At 42.4% G+C, this 24,742-nt stretch overlaps 1 protein-coding gene across 1 annotated transcript in view; it reads left to right on the forward strand.

Moving 5' to 3' along the window:
- Positions 1-24,742, forward strand: part of FNDC3B (fibronectin type III domain containing 3B) — a 296,455-nt gene that overhangs the window by 251,816 nt on the left and 19,897 nt on the right. Inside the window, exon 22 of the mRNA XM_008055647.1 lies at positions 7,893-8,105. Within this exon, the coding sequence (XP_008053838.1) occupies positions 7,893-8,105 (213 nt within the window). The remainder of the gene's footprint in view (positions 1-7,892; positions 8,106-24,742) is intronic.

A 24,742-nucleotide genomic window follows, 5' to 3' on the forward strand; every position in this document is an offset into this window, starting at 1 on the left:
TCTGGCATTATCCTTTAAGGATTTTTCCTCTTCAAGACAAAGCATGAGAAACCAAATGGAAGGGACTGGAGTTGGAATGGTGGTGCTGTAGCTAAAGGAGCTGTCTGGGGAAGGAGCTTGTTGAGGCTGCTCTGGTTCCTCCGAGTGCATCTTTTTTCCCCAAAAGGAATTTTCTGCATTTATGCTGTTATTTCATACTTCTTTAGAAGTTCTCTGATGATTATTTTCTTTCCTATTTTTCTTAATTAGATGGTCAGATGGTAGTCTAGGGTTGGCTTCTCAGACCTCTCTTACCCCAGCCCTTTGCCCGGGGACCCTTCAGTCCCCTCACCCCACACTCACGACTTTCTGAGCTCTGGGATGACTCATCTAGATGAGAGAAGTCATCCTCCCAGTAAGGATGGTTTGTTTTGAAAGTCCTTCTTTTAATATATTTAGTGTTGGAAATTTGAAAGCTGTGATCTTCTGAAGCAAGCATGTATTTAGCATCTAGAACTAGATATTTTAATAGTTGATTTTTAGTAAAAATGTATAAGGAACATGCTTAGTTTGATGTACTTAATATTGTTAGTGTATTGATGGGTATTACAGACTTCTGGAAACTTGGAGAGATTTTTGTTTTGTTTTTTTTAATATTAGACTGGCCAAGATGGAGTTGGAGTTACCTTACGCCTCCAAATTGGAAAGCAAAATTCCATTTCTCTTGTACTTAATTTGCAGAGCTTTAAGATTTCAAAAATGGACATAATGCAAGTTACGCAAAACAAAACGAAAGACCAGCAGATTTCATCTAAGTTTCAAAAGTAACATTTACTTCAGCTATAGAAAAAGCTTCCTCAAATTTGGGTTTGGGATAGACTTAATTAATTTAATAAATCTTAGTTTTTATTTTCTGAGGTGAATCATTGGAATTGCTCCTCGGGTTAGGGTTTGTTTTGCTCATTAATCCCACGTCACCTCTCACTAGCAGGAAATTCTTTTCACATGCTGTGTTTTTCATCCCAAAATAAAACCAACAGCAACTGCCTTAGTCCTCGGTTAGTTTTCTCAGCTTCCTGTGCTCAGAAGTCTTAATATTTTCCCCACGATGCAACAGGCCATCGCCTCATTTCATTTTATCAGTTTCTCAGTTCTTTTTCAGTTTTGAGTGTTGCTTTATCATTAGAACTAGCTAATGTTCACTCAGTGCATCACTACATAGACAAATGTTTTTCATGAGTTTTGCTGAAGCAAAATATGTTTTTGTGAAAATGCAGGGTAGGTTGAATTGAATGTTTTTAAAATCTAGATAATTGATTTCAGGGCCAGATGATAATTGAGTAGAGTGAAAATAAACACGTTGACTGTTCTAAATGCCTGTTTTATTGGCAAAAGACAGTTGTTAAACTGAAAGTGTGATTTGAATTGAAATGACTTTTGGGGGGATTTGTGGCCAGGTCTTGTCCCAGTTATGATAGAGAATTTGGTGTGCCAGATGTATGGAGTCCTTTGAGCTTGATGGGGGCCAGTTCGCACCCCAATCTGACCTGAGTCCCACGTGGGATCAGTGCAAGTGGCTGGACCTCACTTAGCTTCACTCACGAAGTAGACAAGTAGTTCCTACCTTAGAGGTCAAAGCAGAAATTAGGAATAGCGCTACATATGTCAAACCTAGATTTTCACCCCGAGTAGCTGCTATGTCATTTAGATTGGGTCACTTAGCCTCTCTGAATTTAACTTCAGTTTCCTTGCCTCCAACAGCAGAGATAATAGTTTGCACGCTGTAGCACATTGGCAGTGTTTGTTGTGGTAGTTGCTGGTACTGTTTTCATCAGTACTTGAGTGCTTTGCCTCACCCTCCCCTTCAGAGGATGGCTTAGAAAAAGTTGCTGAGTTCTTGAAAGTTACTGAGAGGAAGGAAAAGCATAGGTATATTTCAGTAATCATTTAAGACAGACTTTATAAATAGCTCACATCAGACCATGGGCTATATTGGAAAGCCGGACTTCTGGGGCTTTTGGAAGAACGCAGGACCCGCTGGAAGCTCTGGGCTCTTGGAGCCTGGGAGGGAGTTGGTGGTTTGCGCCCCTTTGGCTCAACACGCATTTAACGTGGCAGCACACATCTGATGGGGTCCTTAGAAGTGGACTAGAAGAACTCCTCAAACTTTTTCAGTTCGGGACAGTGAGGCCCAGGAAAGGGAAGTGACTTTTTGAGGGTCACGTTCAGAGACCCAAGCTTAATGCAGGATTGCTGTAGTAGCTGCTCTTTCTTGGATATGTACTGTATACTAAGCACTGTTTCTTTTGCCTTTCGTATATTACCTCATTAAATTCTAACAGCAGCCTCTCAATCTAGGCGATATGTATACTTTACAGACAAGGGCATTGAGCCTCACAGAAATTAAGTAACTTGCACGAGATCACATAGCTGCCAACAGCACTGTCTTTTTCTTCGGTGATGGAAATGGTTCAGTGATGGAATCTTCGCTGTCCAGGATAGCAGCCGGGAGACACATGTAACTGAGCCTTTAAAATGTGGCTAGTGGCCTGAGGAACTGAATTTTAAGTTTTGTTTTCTTTTAATTATTTTAAACTTGAATTGCCACTTGTGGCTGGTGGTTGCCATGTTGGAGAGTGAAGTGTAGAACTTTCTGACTCCCAGATCTTTTCACATTTAACTGGGTCGTGTTGCTGTATAGATCTAGTTCAATTTTCTTTCTTCCACACGATCAAAAGTTACATTCAGCCCTTCAGTGGAGTTTAAAGGCTGTGTCAGGTAGAGCTCAGCATCGGCTATCAGTTGAGTGGTGGTATCAGCACATTGCTCATGTTGTCAGGAGAGGTGGTGGCAGTCGTCCAGCTCCAGCGAAGATGTTCCCAGCACGCTGCCTTCACCACTGGGAAGGCAAAAGGATAACTCTGTAAGTTCGCATTTCAAAGTAGACCAGTGCTTTTGGTCCCCTTGGGTTCTTTTCTGGTTGTGTTGTGGGATACAAAATATTAAAAATTAGAAGTGCTTCCCATATTCCTTATCTTAATTAAATAATCCTGTTTGTAAATGCAGAAAAGAGGCATTTTATCCACACTTTAGAGAGAAGGAAACTCACACTTAAAAGTGTTAATTTCCCCAAGGTCCCGAAAGTGAAGACCAGGATTCCCAAAGAGGCTACAATGCTAAAGAGAGTCAAGCCCCCACCATAGTCTTCCTGGTGGTGGTGATGGTGCTGTGTGTATTAAGGCTGAGATTATATGTCTCGCTAGTACTTCTCAGTGAAAGCTCAGAGAATTGTAGGGATAAGGATGTAGGGAATCCAGTAATTGCCAAAGTACTGTGGTTCCTCTCGAGAAATAAGTGAATCTGCAAAAGAAATCAAAGAGCAAATCTGAATTTATATTTATGTCTTGATATCTGTATATTCTAAACTATTTTTTAGCTTCTAAACTGTTTTTTAATTTAATAGCTGATTCCACTTTCTTAGCATTTTTTTTCCCTTGAGCAGAACAGAACTATAACCTTAAGGAACCTATTACCTTACTTTCTTTTGTGAATTAAAGTAGCTAAGGGCTATTTGGCTCCACAGAGCGAAGGGTAGGGCCACCTGGAATACCAGGCGAGCCAGCAGGTGGAAGAAAGCATCTTGACCTCGATTCTATATATACCTGTGCCTAGAATAACAGGAAAGAATGGTACTTTAGATACTGGGAGGACCTTCATATAAATCTTGTAGGATATGTGTTAGCTGTTGAAGAAAGATGAAATGTCTGGCATAATTCCCTTTTCCCGAGAAGGGAGGGAGGGTAGTAATTTTCACCATCATGATGACTGCCTTTTATTTATTTTGAGTTGGAGTCTCACTCTGTCACCCAGACTGGAGTGCAGTGGACGCTCCCGGCCACCGCAGCCTTGACCCACTGTGCTCCTGTGATCCTTTTGCCTCAGCCGTCCAAGTAGCTGGAACTACAGGCGCGTGCTACCACACCCAGCTAATTTTTGATTTATTGTAGAGATGAAGTCTCGCCAAGTTGCCCAGGCTGGTCTCGAACCCATGGACTCAGGCAATCCACTCACCTCAGCCTCCCAAAGCGCTGGGATTACAGGCTGAGCCACTGGATGATTGCCTTTTAAAAAAGATTTTCCCTCTCCGCTTGCAAAAAAATCCAGTCATAGAAAGAAACTCTTGTGTTAATACCATGAAGTAATTTTTATAAGATTCATGTGGGAGGCAAGGAAGAGTTTAAGCCTTTTAGTGTTATACTGAGAAACTTAACATTACTTTATCTACACAAAAAAAGGTATAATATAATAGAATAGTATAATATAATAGAATCTGGGGAAAGTGAGACCCTTTGTAATAGAGTTTTGCTGATAAATACTTATCAGAAAAAAGTATTTGCTGCATTCCAAACTGAAGCAGATACTTGTCTAGTTCTGGTGATTATGACTAGAGCTGCCAGCAACATGTGCAGGGTTTTGTATGAAGATAAGTATTAATTTCTCTAAAATAAATACCTGGGAGTGGGATTGCTGAGGCATGTGATAAGTGTGTATTTAACTTTCTAAGGAGACTGTTTTCCAGTATGGTTGTATCATTTTGTATCATCACCAAGAAAATAGGAGCATTTCAGTTGCTTCTTGTCTTTGCCAGCACATTTTTTTTTTTATGTGATGGTATCTCATTGTGGTTTTAGTTTGCATTTCCCGATGGCTACTGAGGTCGAACACCTTTTGTGTGCTGGTATGCCATCTGTATATCCCCTCTGGTATCTGTTCCAGGCTTCTACTCATTTTTAATGGGTTCTTTTCCTACTGTTGTGTTTTGAGAGGTCGTTAAACATTCTGGATACAATCCTTTGTCAAATATGATTTGCACATACTTTCTCCCTGTTGGTAGCCTGTCTTTATTCTCTTAATAGTGCAGAAGTTTTTAATTTTTATGAAATTTAATTTTTTTCTCTTATGTAAGGTCATGCTTTTCATGTCATATCTGAAAACTCTTTACCTAATTCTAGATGACAACGACTTTCCTCTGCGTTTTCTTCTTAAAAGTTTAATATTCTACATTTAGATCTTTGGTCTATTTTGAGCTAAGTTTTGTATAAGGTGAGGTTTAAGTTGAGGTTCACTTTTATTCCCTATTGATAACTGGAAAGGTCAAAAAACAAAACCAAAAAAAACCTAAAGTAGCTAACACAAATTTGAAAAACTAAGAATAAAGTAGGAAGAATCAAACTACCTGATTTTAGGGCTCACTATAAAGCTACAGTAATCAAGACAGTATGGTACCAGTAAAGAGACAAACACACAGATCAACACAATAGAATAGACTTCATTTGTTGAAAAGACTGGTTTTTTTTCCATTTAGTTGCTTCTGCACCCTTTTCAAAAATCAGCTGGTCATGTTTGCATAGGACTATTTCAGGAGTCTATTCTATTGTGTTGATCTGTGTGTTTGTCTCTTTACTGGTACCATACTGTCTTGATTACTGTAGCTTTACAGTGAGTCCTAAAATCAGGCAGTTTGAGTCTTTCAACTTTATTCTTAGTTTTTCAAATTTGTGTTAACTACTTTAGGTGTTTTTGTTTTTTGACCTTTCCAGTTAACTTTTAGAATCAGCCTGTCTATATCCCCTAAGAAACCTCCTGGGAATCTTCCAATTCATGAATACTGTATGTCTCTCTATATTTCAAGAGGTCTTTAATATTTTCAACAATGTTTTGTAGTTTCTGTTTTGTTTCTTTCTTTGCTATTTCTATGCCTTTTTATTTCTTTTTTGCACTGGCTGGCATTTCTAGTAAATGATGTTGAATATGAGTGGTGAGAGTTGACAATCTTGCCTTGTTCCATATCTTAAAGGGAAAGCATTTAATCTGTTACCATTAGCATGATGTCAGCTGTGGGTATTTTTGTAGATGCCCTTTTCCAGGTTGAGGACGTTCTCTTCTGTCCTTAGTTTGCTGAGAATTTTTATCATGAATAGAATTTGGATTTTATCATTTACACTTTTTCTTCATAAGTGAATGTGATCATGAACTTTTTCTTCTTTAGATTGCTAATATGATAGGATTGCCTAATGGCTAGGGAATGAGAGAATGAAGAAAGCAGGGTGTGGGGGGGAGTAGGAGATTTCTCCCACTGTCTGAGCACTCAGAGACTGCTTTGTCTCCTCAAGCGTTTCCTGGATGTGACCTGGAGCCCTATCCAGGCACATGTTCATTCCTGGATTCAGGCTGCTGTGAGTCAGCGGGGGTACAATGGAGGGGTGGTAATAATTCAAATTCTGTGCTTGCCCCAATCCAGCAGCTATTGTTTACTTTTTATAGTTCTTCAATGGCTGCTCCATTTATTTTGTTGAGGTCTAATAGCTTCATTCAGTGGGGAATGCACTGAACAAAAGTAAATGGACAGTGGGGTGCCCCTACTCCAGCCCATCTGGAATTAACCTGTTTTTCCCCTTAATAGCCAACAGGCATATTATGAGGTTGACTTGCTGACTTACATAGTCTTTAAGTTTGCAGAATTTAGGCTAATTTGAGGTCAGATGATAAATTTTGGTATTATGATACTTAAATAATATTTTCTGTTAATATATAAACAACAATTGCTATAAACGAGAAATACACAAAACTAAATTATGAGACTGCTTTAAAATAATCTGTTTCCTAAGCATTTATGTCCATATTTCGACCATGTGTTTTACTGTAGTGTGTTTTGAAACACCGTTTCAAGTTCAATTCGGGTTTAGATGTTGGGAACTTTGAGAGCTGGTGACAGCACTGCTTAGGTAGCTTGGTGATATGCCTGTGTACCCAGCACGGTGTTTAGGTGGAGGTCACTGAAGGGTTAGGAATGAGTCACGAAGAGATTAAAGGAGATCCAGGCCTGAGAGTGTCTTAAGTGCTGAAGCTGTGGCCATGTGTGACATTAGTTGAGAAAACATAATTTGAGGAATTGCTCATATTGCACAGAAGAAAAGAAAAAGCAGAGATGGAAGTGGGTAGGCTTCTGGTCAGAAAAGCAAAGGAGAGATGTCCTGCAGGGGTGTGTGGACCATCAAGGGCCAGGAAGAAGCAAGCTTCAAGATCATGCAGGAAGGTGTGCTGAGGATGAGATGGAGCAGTGCCATCCACGTGTAGTTCAGTGACCTTGGAGAACTTTTCCAGTCAGCTAGTACTGAATTCAACTAGTACTGAGTTAAAGGAACAAGAAAAATAGGAAGAATACTCCCTCTGAACATATAAAATAATAATATTTCACATATACCTTTTAACTTCGTTTGATTTTAAATCCCTTGACCACAGGAGTAGTGTCAATATGTCTTTTTTACCATAACTCTGTACTGCTCATAGCAAACTCCTAGTTAAGATTTTTGTATCTCTCGATGACATGCTGTTCCTTGCCTCATCTACCCACTTAGCCTTGTTGAGGACTTACTTGCAGAGACTGTTGGGTGAGGCTGGTGAAGGGAGAGGTGAGGCGTCCTGTTGAAGAGTTGCTGCCTTTGTTTCTGACTCTGAGGGAGACTCATGTGTCCTCCTGTTTAATTTGTGCTTTCTAGCTTACGTACTTTTAAAACTGACTCAGGTAACTAAAGGGTTGCTAGAGCAAGACATGGAAGCATGTTGTGAGGGTAGCATTCCTCTCAGACAGCAAACTTTTTTTTTTTAATTAAAGAACTAAGGAATATCTTGCTCGTGTGCTTTCTTTACTATTAATTTTTGGAATTTGGGGCATAGTCTGTCCTCTGAGCTACCCAGTGCTCTCTTTGTCTTGAGTTACTTTAACTTGTTTTTCTTTATTTCACGATATTGCTTTAGGGGCAAGTAATAAATACTCCATCCAATGTTTATTTCTAATGAAAAACAACTGATTGTTACACCTGTGTGGTCTGTGTCTTTTTTCCTTTCTCTAGGATCAGAATTCAGGCTGTCAATGAAATTGGAGCCGGGCCATTCAGTCAGTTCATTAAAGCAAGAACTCGGCCATTACCACCCTCGCCGCCCAGGCTGGAGTGTGCCGCGGCTGGCCCTCAGAGCCTGAAGCTCAAATGGGGAGACAGTAACGCCAAGACACACACTGCTGACGACGTGGTGTATACACTACAGCTGGAGGACAGAAACAAGAGGTGAGGTGGGCCTGGGGCTGTCTGGGAACTTCTGTGGCCTGATGGAGTCTCACTTGCTTGTCATTTCTTACCCTAAGACCCTCTTCCTTCTCGTTCAAAGAGCTCCTGTATGTTCGAGTCCTGTGTTTTATACCCAGAGTTGCATGCTCCATTCCCTGTTTGAAATGTCTAAACCGGGCACAGTGGCGCAGCCTGTCATCCCAGCACTTTGGGAGGCCAAGACAAGACGATTGCCTGAACCCCGGGGTTTGAGATCAGCCCAGGCAATTTGGCGAGACCTCATCTCTACAATACATCAAAATTAGCCAGGTTTGGTAGTGTGCACTTGTAGTTCCGGCTACTCAGAAGCCTGAGGCAGAAGGATCGCCGGAGCGCAGCAGGTCGACTCTGCGGTGGCTGTGAGCGTGCCACTGAACTCCAGCCTGGGCCACAGAGTAAGACCCCAACTCAGAAAAAAGAAATGTCTAAGCATTCCAAAGATTCTGATTTTCCTACAAGTGACAAAATATACTTGTTTTTTCTTTCTTAAAGATAGTTAATGGAGAGGTGATCTAAAAGGAAAATTGTCCAGTTCAAGTCCACACTATCTAATAACATAATGCTAGTATTAGTCACAAGCATAGAAGGAGATAAGACTCAGGAAGAAATGTTAGCTCTTTAAATATTCAGTAGCCATCAGGACAAACATGTTTACCAATCTAAAATAGCTGTGGGTGATATACAGATGGATGCTGTGCTCTGTAACTATGGGCAATGCACTATCAAATTAACCAGAGCAAACAGGAGGTTCTTTACAAGACTCCATGCCAAGAAAACACTCTTGGCTATAGAAATCAAATCCAGCTTTTCACATAGTATTTGTTTAACCTAACTTCATTTCCTCTGAAAAGGGCCAATCGGAAGACAGGCAGCCAAGCTGTATTTAGAAATTATCAGACATTGAGCAAGAGTTAATGGTGACAGAGTGTTCTGTTTCCAAAAGTCCTAATCGGATACTCGGGCAGACAGAGTGGGAGATCACCATAAAACCAAGACAGCCAAAATGCTGCTGCTAACCTGCTTTCCTGCTGAAACACAAAACCAGTGTTAGTGTAGAAGCATTTCTGTCATTTCCTTTTTGACTTGCAGTATTCTGTTTTTTTACCCCAGGAACTGATTCTAATTACCAAGAACCCTGTCCAGTCTCTACCCCACCCCAAGTCAGGCACTTTGATTTCAGGGCAATGGAGTCATGGCAACCTTCAGTGAAGACCACGGTCAAGAAAAACACAAGGCCCCGCCTCCAAGGGCATAATGTCAACTCAAAAATGGTCATAGAATATCAAGGCTGTAGGAGAAAAGTGCTCTGGGAGTTTGGAGAGGAGGCACAGGCCATCTGGTTGCAAAGATCAGGAAAGGTTTCTTGAAGGAGGCAACATTTGAATTTGGCTTTGAAGGACCTGACAAACCCAGTAGTTTGACGGCAGAAGAACAGAAACTGTCCTCTTAGAAACTGGTTCTAGTGGAGAAAGCTCAGAAGAGAATAAGACTTCCTTTGACAGGTTCATCGAAGATTAAACTAATACTCATCCACGAGGCCATTCATCTTACTGGTCATGTTTTCATGGGCTCGTGATTAGAGTGGCAGGAGACTTTTCAACCAAGGGAGGGCTGGCAAGAACAGGATTACAAACTCACAGAAATCACAGTACATACATGCAGCCCGCGTTGGAGAAGATCTTAAATGAATCTTTTCATTTTGTATGGGCTTGTGGCTTGGTTGTAGAGAGGACCTTCCTTAGAAAATAGCTTCTAGCTGTACTGTTTTAGAACAAAGTGAAACACAGAGACGTTGGAGTCGGTAACTGAATTGAAATTGGAGCCCCAGCGCACTGCTCTACTGCTGTCCCCAGGGGGAGGGCTGGTGGCTCTGCCCTCACTGGGCACCCCGTCTCTTAGTCCTGCCCTGCACCTTGTGGGAGATGCTGCCCAGTGATGCCTCATACGGAGACTGCTCTGATGCAAGGCTTTGCATGATACAAGCACAGCTCCTGGGCGCAAACAAAATCTCTGCGAGCACTTTGCCAAATGAATTGCTGTCATGAGACATTTAAATATGCCCTCAACAGAAAGTAGTACAGAATCGAATGATCAGTACTTGCTATTTCTTCCAAAAAAAAAAAAAAAGGCCCAAAGCTTGCCTTGTTAATCAAATAAATGACTTGGCTAATCTAAATGACAGTTTAAGAAAACTTACCATTAGGGACAGTACTTTTCTTAGTTTTATGAGCTAGAGTCCAAATTTATCTTTTTAAAATTAGATTTGTCAGTGCTCTCAGAAAGTTATTAAAGTAATGTGAGTATAGAGCATAATAAATTCTCGTTCTCTTTGTGGAATGGTTTTTCTTGGATTTTGATAGAATGAAAACAGCCTAATTTTAGTTTAAAGATAACCTTCTTCAGTGTCTTGAAACCGAACTCCTGTAGTGAGTGGCCCTTTGAGCCCAAGCTTTGACCTTTGGGTTCGACAGAGGAGTGTCAGGGAGACGCAGTCTGAGTCAGAGGTGTCGAAGCCTTGCTGTGAGCACCGTCGCGGTCCGCCTGGTCTCCGTGAGGATCCTGGGGACCTGACTTCTTCACTCTGGGAGCCGTGTCCTCCTCAAACCTGTGGCTCCTTTGCTGAGCACGCTGGAGGAGTCTCCTGCTGTGGCTCTTGGGAAAGTACTCATATTCTTGACATATGCATTGACTTATTAACCTCCAGTAAGTTCTTATTATGAATGTGGCAAAAAATTATGTATCCTGCTTGTGGCCAGTGTGAGAACCAGAGATAGATTTAATTGTGGTCTTAGTTTACTTTCTTCCCGTGAGCTCTCAAATCCTGCCCTTTGCTGCGAACACTTCACAAACAGTCACTGTGGGCCTTTGAAAAGGAAACTATTAGCCGGGCTCGGTGGCTCAGCCTGTAATCCCGCGCCTTTGGGAGGCTGAGGTGAGCGGATTGCCTGAGCCCGCGGGTTCGAGACTCGCCTGGGCAGCGAGACCTCATCTCTACAATAAATCAGAAAATCAGCTGGGTGTGGTACCGTACGCCTGTAGTTCCAGCTACTTGGAAGGCCGAGGAGGAAGGATCACCGGAGCCCTGTAGGTCGAGGCTGCGGTGGCTGGGAACGGCCACTGCACTCCAGTCTGGGTGACAGAGTGAGACTCCAACTCAAAAAAAAAAAAGAAAGAAAGAAAGGAAAAGAAACTACTGATAGGGCTGAGTTGTCCTAGCCAGCCATAAATATTCTTAACACTTAAAGCACATTTTATAACAGAAGCACAATGGAAAATTAATAACTCTGTGCTTGATAATTTTCAGATGAGAGAGTTGAGCTGATTTTGGTCACTAAACTATTTCTGTCACGTTTTCCTCATTCATAAAATGAAAGGGCTAAATTAGAAGACGATCTGTGATGTCCTTTCCACCTTTTGCCCCTTAAAGCAACAAATCTTTGTAGGTTATTTATGAACAGAATTCTTTACAGAAAGGCGTTCCTTTTAAACAGTTGGGGCATGTTACCTCTTTTTCTTCGTATTTTTAGCTTCTGCTATTCACAAGTAAAAAAATAAGAAGAAAGATACTAGCTTCTCTTAAGAGTTAACTACTTAGTGTGCAAACCCCCTAAGGTATTTGCATCTATGATGTGCTGTTTTATGATGTCTATATATATATATATACCTCACAATTAAAAAATGAGAAAAGACATTTATAATGTTCAACCCAAAACATGTTCTTTAACTTTCTAAAGGAAACTTCTATTTATTGTACACCTAGAGTGCCATTATTTAGTTCTTCAATAAAAAGAGAAATATTTTCTTTACTTTAAAAAAATGTTTTTTATTTTAAAGATGTGGGGTACAATTCAGGATTAGGTATGCAAGTGGTCATCAGAAAAGTTTGGTCCTCCCCCAAAAGGGAAATGTTTTTTAGAAAGACAGTTGGGTTTTTACCAAAGCCTTCCACCATTTAGGTGAAAAAATATATTGTTTTTGACAAGTTGAATTGATTTCAACTATGATTAATGGAGTTTTATACATCAAATAAAGGAACTCTGTTTAAAGGAGCTCACAGTCTGGTGGGGGATGGCCGGCGACAGACACATTAAAACGAATTATGATATGAAGACTTAAAGTTGACACATGCACAGAGTATGGAGAGAAAATAAAGGAATAGTACCTACAAGGTAGGTTTAAAAGTAAATGAACAGAGAAGCCTCCTGCCTGAGAGCCTTAGGATGGAGACTAGTAACAAAGATTTGGGATTGGACGGAAAGTGCAGATAAAAATCTCCAAACCTTTCTGGAGGCTGAGAAAGAAGGATCGCCTGAGCCCAGCAAGTCAAGGCTGCAGTGAGCCATTATCATGCCACTATACTCCAGCCTGGGCAACAGATTGAGATCCTGACTCCAAAACAAACAAACAAAGTCTCCACAGAAAAGTACCCTGCACCTTTTCCAAGTACTGTCTCTTTCTACTTCCTGGCATTTTTTAAAAAATTAAGTTTGGGCCTGTTTCACAAAATAGAAGGGATACCAAAGGACATCTTGCTTAAACCCTTGGCTCAACTAGAAATTCATCCAGATCACCGGGCTTGCTGTGTGGGAAGGCCTTTTCCTTTGATGAGGACATTTGTTTCTCATGTATTTAAGCTTTTGACACTCAGATTTCTCAGTCCATGTGTATGTGGCAGCCTTCAAGCAGCGCTTCATATTTACAGGACCAAGTTTATACCAATAACTAGATTATGGTCATTCGGTCAGCAGTTTTGTCCTTGAATTAATGCTGTGTGCTAGGCCATACGAGGCCTATCTAGAAGAGCTTATCTTGCTGAAGAAATAAATTAACATTAAACAATGAACAGGTGGTACAAAATATTTCATTTAATTTTAATAGAAAAACAAAAATATAAATTAGTTTTGCCTGAGAGTGATTGAGTCTGTTATTCTTAACAGATCCAGCACAGAAAATCTGAATGTCTTTGGTTCCCCATGTTATACAAGAGAAACGTATCCTCCAAGTAAACATGCCCATAATGTTGCGTTAACCTAATACAGTCTCTAAAATAGCAGGATCAGCTCATGCATTTAAAAGATCGTAGCACTGTACCAACGATTTTGAAGATGCATTTATCTGTGTTACTGAAGTGAAATGTTGTACTGTCCTAGCAGAATTGGAGTTGGTACTGACCTTCGTCCTGACCCACATGGCCTATGTTCCCCATAATTGTGCACACAGTACCAAGGCGGGAGGAACGTGGATTCCAGGAACGCACTAGTGGCTAATCTGTCGTTCAGGTTTAGTCTGACAGCCAGTGTTTGTTAAAGCGAGGCTCCAGCGAAATCAGGCTGGGGGAAGAGGGATCTAATAGAGTGGATCGTTACCACTTGCTCTCCATTACCTCGGCCTTGTGCCAGTGACAGTCTTCTGTTCAACCAGCAAAACTGGAAGAGCTTTGTCACATTGACAGTGTGCCTGCCTGCTGACTGTTAGAGAGGGCAGAATTAATCTGCATAAAGAAACTCTGAAGAACGCATACCAGGCAACTAATACAAGTGGCCAGGGTATATGAACACTGGCAGGAGCAAACTTTCTCAGAGTGTGGCTGCCACAGGACAGGCCCCTGCCATGCTTCTCAGAGTGTGTTGCTGAATTGAAGAAATGGGCGTGAGGCAGCTAGCTCAGGGCCAGGCCCATGAGAGACCCCTCATTATTGTCTTCTCTGCTGCTCAGGACTCCAATCCAAAGCGATTGCCTCTGTTCGCAAAATGGCATTTGTGTATTACCTTCCACCGCCAGAAGGCAGCTAACAGGCTGATGTGAACCTGTAGTTGGATGCTTCTTGACTCGGGCATCGTATTCTGCTGTAATCCCAGATTTGTTACTCAATTTCCAGATGACTGGATCCCTTCATGTCTTGTTGCCCTAGTTTCTCCCATTACAGAGTACAAATAGTGATGCCTAATTGATGGAAGAAAAGATTTCACAAACGTTTTGTATTTCTTAGAGAAGGAGTATAAAAATCCAGCCCACAAAATAAAGAAGAGTGCTACCTTAGTCAATTTCAGGCTAAAATGTCTAGGTACAGAGGTGAGCGGTGGCACATGAACCCTCTAATCTTACTTGGACCAGTGGTAGAATTCAGACTTTCTTCTCCTTTATTAACAATAAATAAATAACAGATCGGAACTGGATAGCATTCTCCTCAGGTTGCAGCAAGGCCACTAAAATAGAAGTAGGCAAACAGAAGTTTGGAAAACTCTGGAAATAATTTCCTTAAAGGTAAAAATTCACTGCACACATTTGAAAGCAAGCTATGGGAGATTTCAAGGTTCCCAGCTGGTCTTTAGAAATTCTGGTCTTTTCTTCCAGTATAAATAAGGCTCTCTTGTAATGTGTCAGTGTCTAAAGTACAGTTTAAGCATCACAGACATTAATTTTTTTATTTCTTTATTCTTTGTAAAGGGCTTCCACCACTAGTAACTATAGTGAAGTTTTATTTTTTAGAAAAGGGGCGTCACACCCATTAATGAAAAAGTATCGCAGCCTGATCATTCAGAACCCAAAGACCCATCCATACACAGCCAGAAACGGAAAGGTAGAAATTAATCCTTTTCTTGTTTTTGAGTTGGAGTCTCACTCCGTCGCCCAGATTGGTGTGCAGTGGCCGTTCCCGGCTACTGCAGCCTCGACCTGCTGGGGTCCAGCGATCCTTCCACCTCAGCCCTCCAAGTAGCTGGAACTACAGGCGCGTGCTACCACGCCTGGCTAGTTTTTTGATTTATTGTAAAGATGAGGTCTCACCAAGTTGCCCAGGCGGGTCTCGAACCCACGGACTCAGGCAATCCACTTACCTCAGCCTCCCAAGGCACGGGGATTACAGGCTGAGCCACCGAGCCTGGCTTAATCCTTTTCTTTAATCTTTTTGCGATAGCTCTTGGCACTATCATGCTAAGTTTGTAAACAAGGACACTCGCCAACATCAAAGTCAGTTTAGGAAACACACCTTCCCTGCCTTAGATGTCCTACATGAAGCCATCTACTTCTACATAGACATGGTGTAGGACTCTGTGTTCTGATTGCAGTGAGGGTGAGTACTGTCCATCCCTGTTTGATACATTTTTCATTCCCAAATGCCACTTTAGAGATGTAGGAAATTCTCTCTCACTCATTCACTCAGACATACACACAATCCATGGAGCCCAGGAAATTTAAGAAAAAGAATTAAAAAGATGACTTGCCATCGTTAATGAATATGGTTGTACTGAGCTGCTTAGCAGCTGTTGATTTGTGGTATTGTGAAACGTTTTGAAAGGTGCCATTTGAAGGCTTCAGCAGTCTACAGTTCACTTTAGGTTAACAGGTTAGATCATTGTGAGGATCCTTAATAGGCCAATGTGAGCCTGTAGTTGGGTAGGGATTATGAAATAGCAACAAGGTAGTGAATGTAAACAATCTTAGCATTGGCTTTTACTTTCTTTTTTTTTTTTCTAGGCATATGTTTTATTCAGATTTTGTCCTCTACATCCTTGGCTCTTATTTTCTACCGTAAATATAAGTTATAAGACATTTAGAATATTCTCAGATGTTTCTTTCAAAACAGAACTGTTTTAAGGAAGCAGATTTTAAAACTAAATTCTTCATACGAAGTCCCCTACGTATGAAGGACTTCCATTCTGAGAATGCATTTGTAAGTCCGATTTGGTCGTAAGTTCAACAGAGTTAGCCTAAGTACTAAGCTAATGCAATCGACTATTTAGTGCTGTACTATAATAGGTTTATAATAACCTTTTTTTTTTTAGTTGGAGTCTCACTCTGTCACACAGGCTGGATTGTGGTGGCACACTCACAGCCACTCCAGTGTCAGCTTGCTGGGCTCAGGCGATCCTTCCACCTCAGCCTTCCAAGTAGCCAGAACTACAAGTGCGTGCTACCACGCCCGGCTAATTTTTTGTTTTGTTGTAGAGACGAGGTCTTACCATGTTGCCCAGGCTGGTCTCAAACCTGCAGGCTCAGACAGTCCTCTTGCCTCAGCCCTCAAAATTGTTGGGATTACAGGCTTGAGCCACCACACCCGGCCTATAACACTTTTCACATAAATAATACATAAAAAACAAACAAGGGCAACACCTTCGGGTCTCCTCCCACTGCGGGAATTTTTCTTTCCTCTTAATAAATCCTGCTTTCTAAAAAGAAAAGAAAAATAATGCATTTTTAATCTTACAGTACAGTAGTAAACACATTCACATCTTTGAAAATTCACAATTTGAAGATTCATGTGTAGTGAACTTCCCATATATTGTTATCTCCCCCATAATGAATTAAAATAAAGACACAAAGATGTAACATGATAGAATTTCTTCCTTCACTTGCACTTCAGTGCAGAAAGTCAACTTTCACAATGTTAAAGCCTAAAATACTAGGATTAAGGTATAGCCTTCCCCTAGAATTTCTTGAAAATGTCCAGGGTCTGTTGTTTTGTCTTCCAAGTGTATACTCAATAAGGAATCACAGGATATGCTTGATTCTTATGTTTGGATCTCATCAAATTTCTGTCAAGTGAACAAGACTGTTGTTGTCTGACTTGTTCAGGTTCACAGTGAAGGTGGCAGGCTCTGCCACTCGGCCAAGGATATGTATGTCTTGGTACCCCTGAAACCTTTCTGCTCTCCCAGTGGAGTTCTCTGACAGGAAAGCAGAATAAGCAACATAATTTTGTATTCACAAGAATGTCGACCTTTTTTTTTTTTTTTTTAGTTTTTCTAAATAGTCATTATTTTCTACAGCTTTAGGTTCATAGCAAAATGGAGCTGAAAGTACAGAGATTTCCAGTATACCACCTGCCCCTACACATGCACAGCCTCCTCATTATCAACATCCCCCACCAAAGAGGGACCTTCGCTACAGCTGGTGAACCCACACTGGCACCACTGGCACCCAAAGACCACCCGAGGGCTCACTCTTGGTGGAGTTCATTCAGTTGGTTGTACAAATGTATCGTGACATGTATCTACACATTGTAGTATCATATAAAGTTATTTCCCAGCTGGGCTCGGTGACTCAGCCTGTAATCCCGCGCCTTTGGGAGGCTGAGGTGAGCGGATTGCCTGAGCCCGTGGGTTCGAGACCCGCCTGGGCAGCGAGACCTCTTCTCTACAATAAATCAAAAATCAGCCGGGCGTGGTAGCGCATGTCTGTAATTCCAGCTACTTGGAAGGCTGAGGCGCAAGGATCGCCGGAGCCTAGCAGGTCGAGGCTGCGGTGGCCAGAAGCGGCCACTGCACTCCAGTCTGGGTGACAGAGTGAGACTCCAACTCAAAAAAAAAAAAAAGTTATTTCCCTGCTCTAAGTGTAGAGTGCAGTCATTCCTCGGTATCCAAGGGAGATGGTTTCAGGACACCCCTGCAGCACCCCCCAGAATATCAAAATTCGAGGATGCTCAAGCTCCTTATGTAAATTGGTGTCGTGTTCACCTGTAACCTGCATACATCCTCCCATATACTTTAAGTCATCTCTAGATTACTTATAATACCTGATACAATGAAATTGTTCTGTAAATAGTTGTTATACTGTTTTGTTCAGGGAATGACAAGAAAAAAGGTTGTACCTATTCATTACAAAGATGGACATCCTTTTATTCCCAATTATTTTCAGTTTGTGGTTCATTAAATCCACGGATGTGGAACCCAAGGAAACGGAGGGCCAGCTGTACAGAGCAGTCTTTTAAAGGACCATTGATAAACTGTCAACATTAAAACTCTTGTGTTTGTTACCATGTTCAAGTTTCGTTTCAAGAATATATTGCAATCAAAGTTGAAGCAAGTTATGGGCAGAGCCATCAAGAATTCTTTTAGACGTAAACGTTTAATTCCCCACCCAATCTTCTGACCTATTTCTTTCCCCTTTCCAAGTGAATACTTTTTGTACAGGAGAGCATTTCTCCCCATCCTTCCTCTCTTTCAGTAAAAATGTCCAAATTCCCAACACAGTGTGCAGCACCTAGCTGGGCCTGCTGCTTCCACCTTCATGTTTTCAGCAGCACCCTCAGTGTTCGTCTCCAACTCAAGAAAACCTCAGGGAGTAGGAGAGGAGTGCCATTCTGGAGACTCCTAGATCATTCATGATCCTCAGTGCTTTGCTATTAATAACATTAGTGTTTTTGGCAGTAATGTTTACATAGTATTAAGAACAACTGTTTGTGGAACATTTAATAAATGCTAGGGCTGGGTGCAGTGCCTCACACTTGTAAACCAGCACTTTGGAAGGCCAAGGCGGGAGGATCACTTGAGCCCAGGTTTGAGACCAGCCTGGGCAACATAGTGAGACCATGTCTGTACAAAAAATTAGCCAGTGTGGTGGCCCATGCCTGTAGTCCCTGTGACTCGGGAGACCGAGGTAGAAGAATTACCTGAACCCAGGAGGTCAAGGCCGTGCGAGTCACAGTTGTGCCACTGCACTCCAGCCTGGGCAGCAGAGTGAGACCATGGCCCAATAATAATAATAAGTAGTAGCGCCTAACACTGTCTGATGGGTTCTTCCTGCATCGTCCCATTTAATTCTCACAACTACCCTGCAAGGAAGGTGCTCTTTCGTACCTATTTCACAGAGGAGGAAAACCTTACCTGGTTATAGAGCCCGTGATAACCAGGTTGCTGAGCCTGAACTTTAATCCAGGTCTGCTGGCTACAGAGCTTACATCATCCTACACAAAGTTGTACCCAAAGCCCCGCACAACAGATTGTTACCAATGGGTCGTGACTGCACGGAGCCCCGTGGGTGTCCTCTTCCTTGGTCCTCACGGGAGCCTGGGTCATGGGACCATTGCCTCTGAAGGTTCATGGCCACAGACAGTAGTAGGGAGTGGGAGTAGAAGACCCCTCAGAGGTATTGCCAGTGTGGGCCTGGGCTCCTGGGAGACTATGAGGGGGCTGAGATACCACCAGGGCTGGCTGTGGCTACTACATTTGTCTCGGCCTCAACTGGTGCTAAAATGACTCAGTGCTTTTAGTGAGCACATAGTATTCTAGAAACCTGCTAGGCATATATTATTTTAATGTTCTTGTCAGCACAAGGACATTCATGTCATGAAAATAACAGAGGGGACATTGCATTTTTACTCCTTGGCTATCAAATGGGTTAGTAATTTATGTTGGGGAGAGCCAACTGGCAGAGGCCACAGCAGGTGCAACAGAGATCATAAATTTGGATTGGCCTGTTCCTGCTGGGCATAAGCCATTAGTGACCCAGTAGCCTGGAGAGAGGCCTCTGTGACAGGAAATGAAAGCTGAAGAGGTCCACAGGGTACAACTCAGATCCTTGGAAGGTGTCCTGAGGCCCTCCTGGCGGAGAGCTCGGATCTTGGATAATACCATGCTCTGGGCGCAGTGCTGAGCTTTATACCCACATTGTCGCGTTGACTCTGAGAACAACCCGTGAGGCATATACTGTCCCCATTTTACAAATGGAGGAAACTGACTCTTGATAGGGGCGAGTGATGTGGCAGTTGGGCAGAGCGGAGGTTGGAGCCCAGGTCTTCCCGAGTCCCAGTTCTCTGCCACCTCCCACCAACAGTGTGGGGGCAGAGGGGTGCAAAGGACGGGCCAGTCCTTAGCAGCAGCCCAGAGCAGGGGAGTGGCCCAGGATGAAGCAGGTGTGGCCCTCACGGGGTACCTGTCCTTTACTTGGGCTACACTCAACCTCAGAGACTAAGGTGCTGAGGGCTTGGTGAGAACTTTTAGCCATCTCCGGCTGCCAGTTCCTTAGCCACTGCAGGCCCTTCCATTCCTGATAATGTCTCCCCACCGTGGGTATCTCCTCACTTCCCCTGGACTGGGGTCATGCACACTGAGGAAGTATTGATCAGGGCCTTGGGGAAAACAGGAGCTCCTCTGTCAGCCACTGGCCATGAAGGGCTGATCCAGGAACTGTGGTACTTGGATGCGTGGAGTTCAAGCACTGACACTGGCTACTGCAGGGGAGGAAGAGGGTAAGGAAAGCTGCACAGAGGCTGCACTCTTCTTGGCAAAGACACGCCCTAAGTTTTGAGTCCTTGATGCACGTAAATGTGTAGTCATCAGTCACTTATGCTTTGAGATATTGGGTATGTTCAATTCTATCACAAAAGGCCTCTGGCTTACTTAAGAATTGATTTTAAAATTGAGTTGGTCTTTGAAAAGCAAATATTCGATGACGGTTTTACTCTCTTCTGCAGTGATTCTAGCTGTAGGGGGGTTAACCTCCAGAGCCTCCCAGGGAGGCACCATGCAGATGGCCGTAAATCCTTGACTCTGAAGAAAGAAGATTCCCTCTTTTGCCTCTCAGAATGATTGAAAATAATTATAGAACTGGGGCAAAAGAGAGATGTTCTTTTTGTGTTGGCTTATGTGCTTTTTATTGTTTTGGTTGGTCTTCATTGTCTAATATTTGAGGAGCACAGGAAACAAATTGCTATCAGCTATGCATCTCATGCCAAAGCCAGAAAGATTCAGGGTCAGCAGACAGCGATCTGAGGCCTGGTCTGTGTCAGGGATTAGGACTAGCATGAGCTCTCAACTGTAAGCCCCATCACAGTGTTCTGAGGACATGTTCCCACCCATGCTTAACTGTCAGGGAAACAGCCTGATTGGTGAAGCTGCACAGCTCGTGTCGGAGGGCGGCATGGTGGTCTGGTCTGCAGGACTGCCTCTTACCACACAGCCAACTTTCCACCCGGAGAAAAGAAAATACCTGCCGTGCATCGACTAGCTGAAGCCAGAATCACACAGGTGGCAAAAAAAAATTCACCAGTAAGAAAGGCAGATTAATTAAGGGTAAGATACGTTAGTAGTGCAACAAAGGAAGGCTGTCTCTTGTCTGCTGAGAGGCAGGGGCTAAAGGGAAGTTTTATAGGGCTGTGTTGGGGAGTCTGTGTGCTGTGCAGGGGATCTGGAGATGGAAGTTGTGTACATCCTGTACCAGGGGTCTGTAAGACAGTTGATTGATTATGGTACTCTAAAACAGGGATAATTGCCTGGGCGTGGTGGCTCACGCCTGTAATCCCAGTACTTTGGAGGCAGAGGCAAGAGGATTGCTAGAGCCCAGGGGTTGGAGACCAGCCTGGGCAACTTGGCGAGACTTCATCTCTACAGTAAATTAAAAAATTAGCCAGGTGTGGTGGCATGCGGCTGTGGTTCCAGCTACTTGAAAGGCTGAGGCAGAAGGATTGCCTGAGCCAGCAGGTCAAGGCTGCAGTGGCCATGAGCATGCCACTGCACACTCCAGGCTGGGCAACATAGTGAGACCCCGACTCAAAAAAAAAAGATAAGGGTTAATTTACTGTAGTGGTCAACTGCTTTTCAGAACATTTACATCAGTCAGCTAAAAGTTAGATTACAATAGTGATTTACAGTGGTCAGCAAACTTCTACAACTCTCACTATGGTCAGTAAGTTCCTTGTAAATTTCACCCTGAGGCCCCTTTCCTCTGTATAATTTACCCAATTGTTGCTGGCCTCTTTGGGCCTTATGTTTCTCCATAATAAAGTGAACAGTGGTGTAGGCAGTCTTTCAGAAGGTAGTATGGAGTCCTGTATAAAAATCCTGTATTCTTAGCATCATAAAATGATTATAACTAACACATATTGAGTGATTACTACATGTCAGAACTAGTCTAAGCATTTTTTTTCTTAACCCATTTAAACTCACGACAGACAAAACAACTGAGACATGAAGAAGCTAATGCATTTGCTGGTGATTCATGGTTTACACAGCCAATTCTGGTCTCAGAAATTGTATTTATTAGGAGCCTATAAGGTTACCAGATCTTTGGGGATTATAGAAGAAACATAAATCCAGTGTTACCCCTTCGAGCTTCTGAAATTAAAACCCTTGAAACAATTAGACGTAAAGAGCCAAATTGACTGTTATCATATAAGGGTCATAGTTTCAGAAACCTAAAGTCAAGAGGCAAGATTTTATAAAGCATTTTACTTTCTGATTTATAAGCTGACTTAGTTATAAAGTTTAACTAAAATCTGTTTACTTATGCATTTAATGATTTTCTTTGTTGAAAAGAATAAAATCAGACCAGGTGTGGTGGCTCAAGACTGGCATCCCAGTACTTTGGGAGGCTGAGGTGAGAGGATTGCCTGAGCCCAGAGGTTCCAGGCCAGCCTGCGCAACTTGGCAAGACCTCATCTCTACAATAAATCAAAAAACTAGCTGGGTGTGGTAGCACACGCCTGTAGTTCCAGCTACTTGGAAGGCTGAAGTGGAAGGTTCACCTGAACCCAGCAGGTTGAGGCTGCGGTGGCCGGGAGCAGCCACTGCACTCCAGTCTGGGCGACAGAGTGAGACTCCAACTCAATAAAATAAAATAATAAAATGGCATGAAATGAGTATGATAAATGATTTCCATTCATAAGAAGTGTTAGTACCATGTCTTTCTTGTCTTTTTCACCTCATGGTCTCATTCTTGCAGTTCTCTTTCTACTCTTTTCTCATTTATTTCCTTAAGAAGAAAAAGTTAGGGGGAACCTTTAAGGTAGGAACAACGCCAACTCTTAAATAGTACACAGATTTGCAACCTCTGTCTTTAATGTCTTGCTAGTCTGGTTCTTGCTCACACCTCGGAGTGAGATGACTGGGGGAAAGTCCCCAGAAGGCTTTGGCCTGTGCGTCCACCTTAGATGAAGGGATGTTAGTTTCTCTAGGTGACCTTCAGATGTGAGATTGACACTGTTGATGCTTGGCTGCCTTGGGCTGTTTCCCCCAAAGCCCTTAGGTCTCCTGATGTCTCCTCTTCACACCCCATGCCTGCCCCTTCAGCCAAGGAAAACACCTGTGCATGTCAGGGCCATTGCCTCCTCCCTCCACTCACTGAGGACCTGGTACCCGGTTAATTACGTGACACAAGAATTAGTCACCATTTATTTTGGCTATACACATTTTGAGGACAAAACAAGGGAACTCTTCTTCCTCCCACCAAGAATTTCTTCCCATGCCCTCTTTGGGGAGAGGGAGGCCAGACAAAGCAGTGGTTGTGGTTTATTATTGCCAGAGTACACAATTAATTTAAATTAAATTAAAAGACTGCTCAGACACATGCATTCTCTGGAAAAGGCCGGAGGAAGACAGAATGTTCTTTCCCTCCTGTTCTCAGCTCCCTTCTGCTGGGAGCACTAGGCTTCCTTTCCAGGGAGCTTGCAGCTGCAAGGCAGCCTCCTGCTGCCTGTTCCACCTTCACAGAAAGCAGTTGACCTTAAACTGGAAATCCTCAAACCCGAAACCCTTTGCTACCAGTAGTGTCTTCTTCAGAACCTGCACCGTTATTCTTGCTTTCTTCTAGATGCAAATGTAGACTCTTTTGTATATCTTAGTAACACTGTCTTGGGACATGAATAAAATTTTAAATTCCTGGGTACTGTCATCTGTTTCCACTGTCCTTTTTATAAATTGGAGTGTGATTTTAAATGATTAATAAAATGCTGTGGTACAAGAGAAAAACAAGTTAAAGGAACAAAATAGCTAGTCTAGAAATAGAAGATTGTGATATATTTGGAAATCAATATGTATGCTATTTGTTCAATTTAGATTACACTATAAAATAAGAATCCTGAATCTGCTGCAGTGAATTTCTCTATGACTATTACTGCCTGCATATATAATTGAATCTCGGCATATATATATATATATATATGAAACTTACTTTCAAAAGGAAATACTTTCCTTAGAGTATGGCATGGCAAGGAAGCAGTACTGTTCCTAACAGTCCTCTCCAAAGTCCTTTAAAAGCTGAGCTTTGTGGCAAATTTATAATGAAAATGTGACGCTTTCACTTCCTAAACCATGACTTAATTTGTGATATAATTAAGGGCAATTAGTCCCCCATTACAGATTATAGTCCAGGTGAGGCTGAGTTAATAAATAGCTGTTTGCCACTAGCATTATCAAGGATGTCTTCATTAAGGTGGTAATGTGTCGGGAGGTTGCCATGGTATTTGTGGGTTTCAGCCTGGACTCTGGCTTTTCCTGAAATTAAAAACGTTCAGCCTCCAGTAAAGGGCACTTTCTTACCCAGCAAAGCAGACAGAACATTAAATAAATAGATGAAAGGAACAGGGCTCAGGAACTCAGTTGCAAACACTGATGAAAACATGGATATGTTAAAGTTAGTGTTGACTCTCACAGGCTTTGTTTAAAAAGAAAAGTTTTTTATGTGTATCTGTCTATGTCTATTCATCCATTCATAGGGACCATCCTCCATCACACAGAGAAGCTGCTGCTGTCCCGCAGAACTCCTACCCACACATGGGACCAGCTGACCCACAGGGATTAGGTCTTACTCATCTTCAAACGCACACAGCCTCGCACACAGCAGATGTTCAAGAAATGTTTGCTAAATGAACGTATAAATTCTACTTGCCCCTCAAGCCAACTCGGGCCAAAAGTCAGACATTCTGAATTGTGATTCTGCCACTGACCGAATTCTATAGTGTTTGAAGACAGCAGATTGTCCTCAGATACTGTGATGAAGTGCTTGAAAAGGGAGACTCAGTTGGCCTGTGTAGGAGCAAGGCCCTGTGGTTGGATTAACTCATGTAGTGGTTCTCAGAGTGTCCCTTGAACAGCAAGATTCAG

Source organism: Carlito syrichta, unplaced genomic scaffold, assembly GCF_000164805.1.
Source record: "Carlito syrichta isolate Samal-C Ts95f unplaced genomic scaffold, Tarsius_syrichta-2.0.1 Scaffold301908, whole genome shotgun sequence".
Lineage (NCBI taxonomy): Eukaryota > Metazoa > Chordata > Mammalia > Primates > Tarsiidae > Carlito > Carlito syrichta.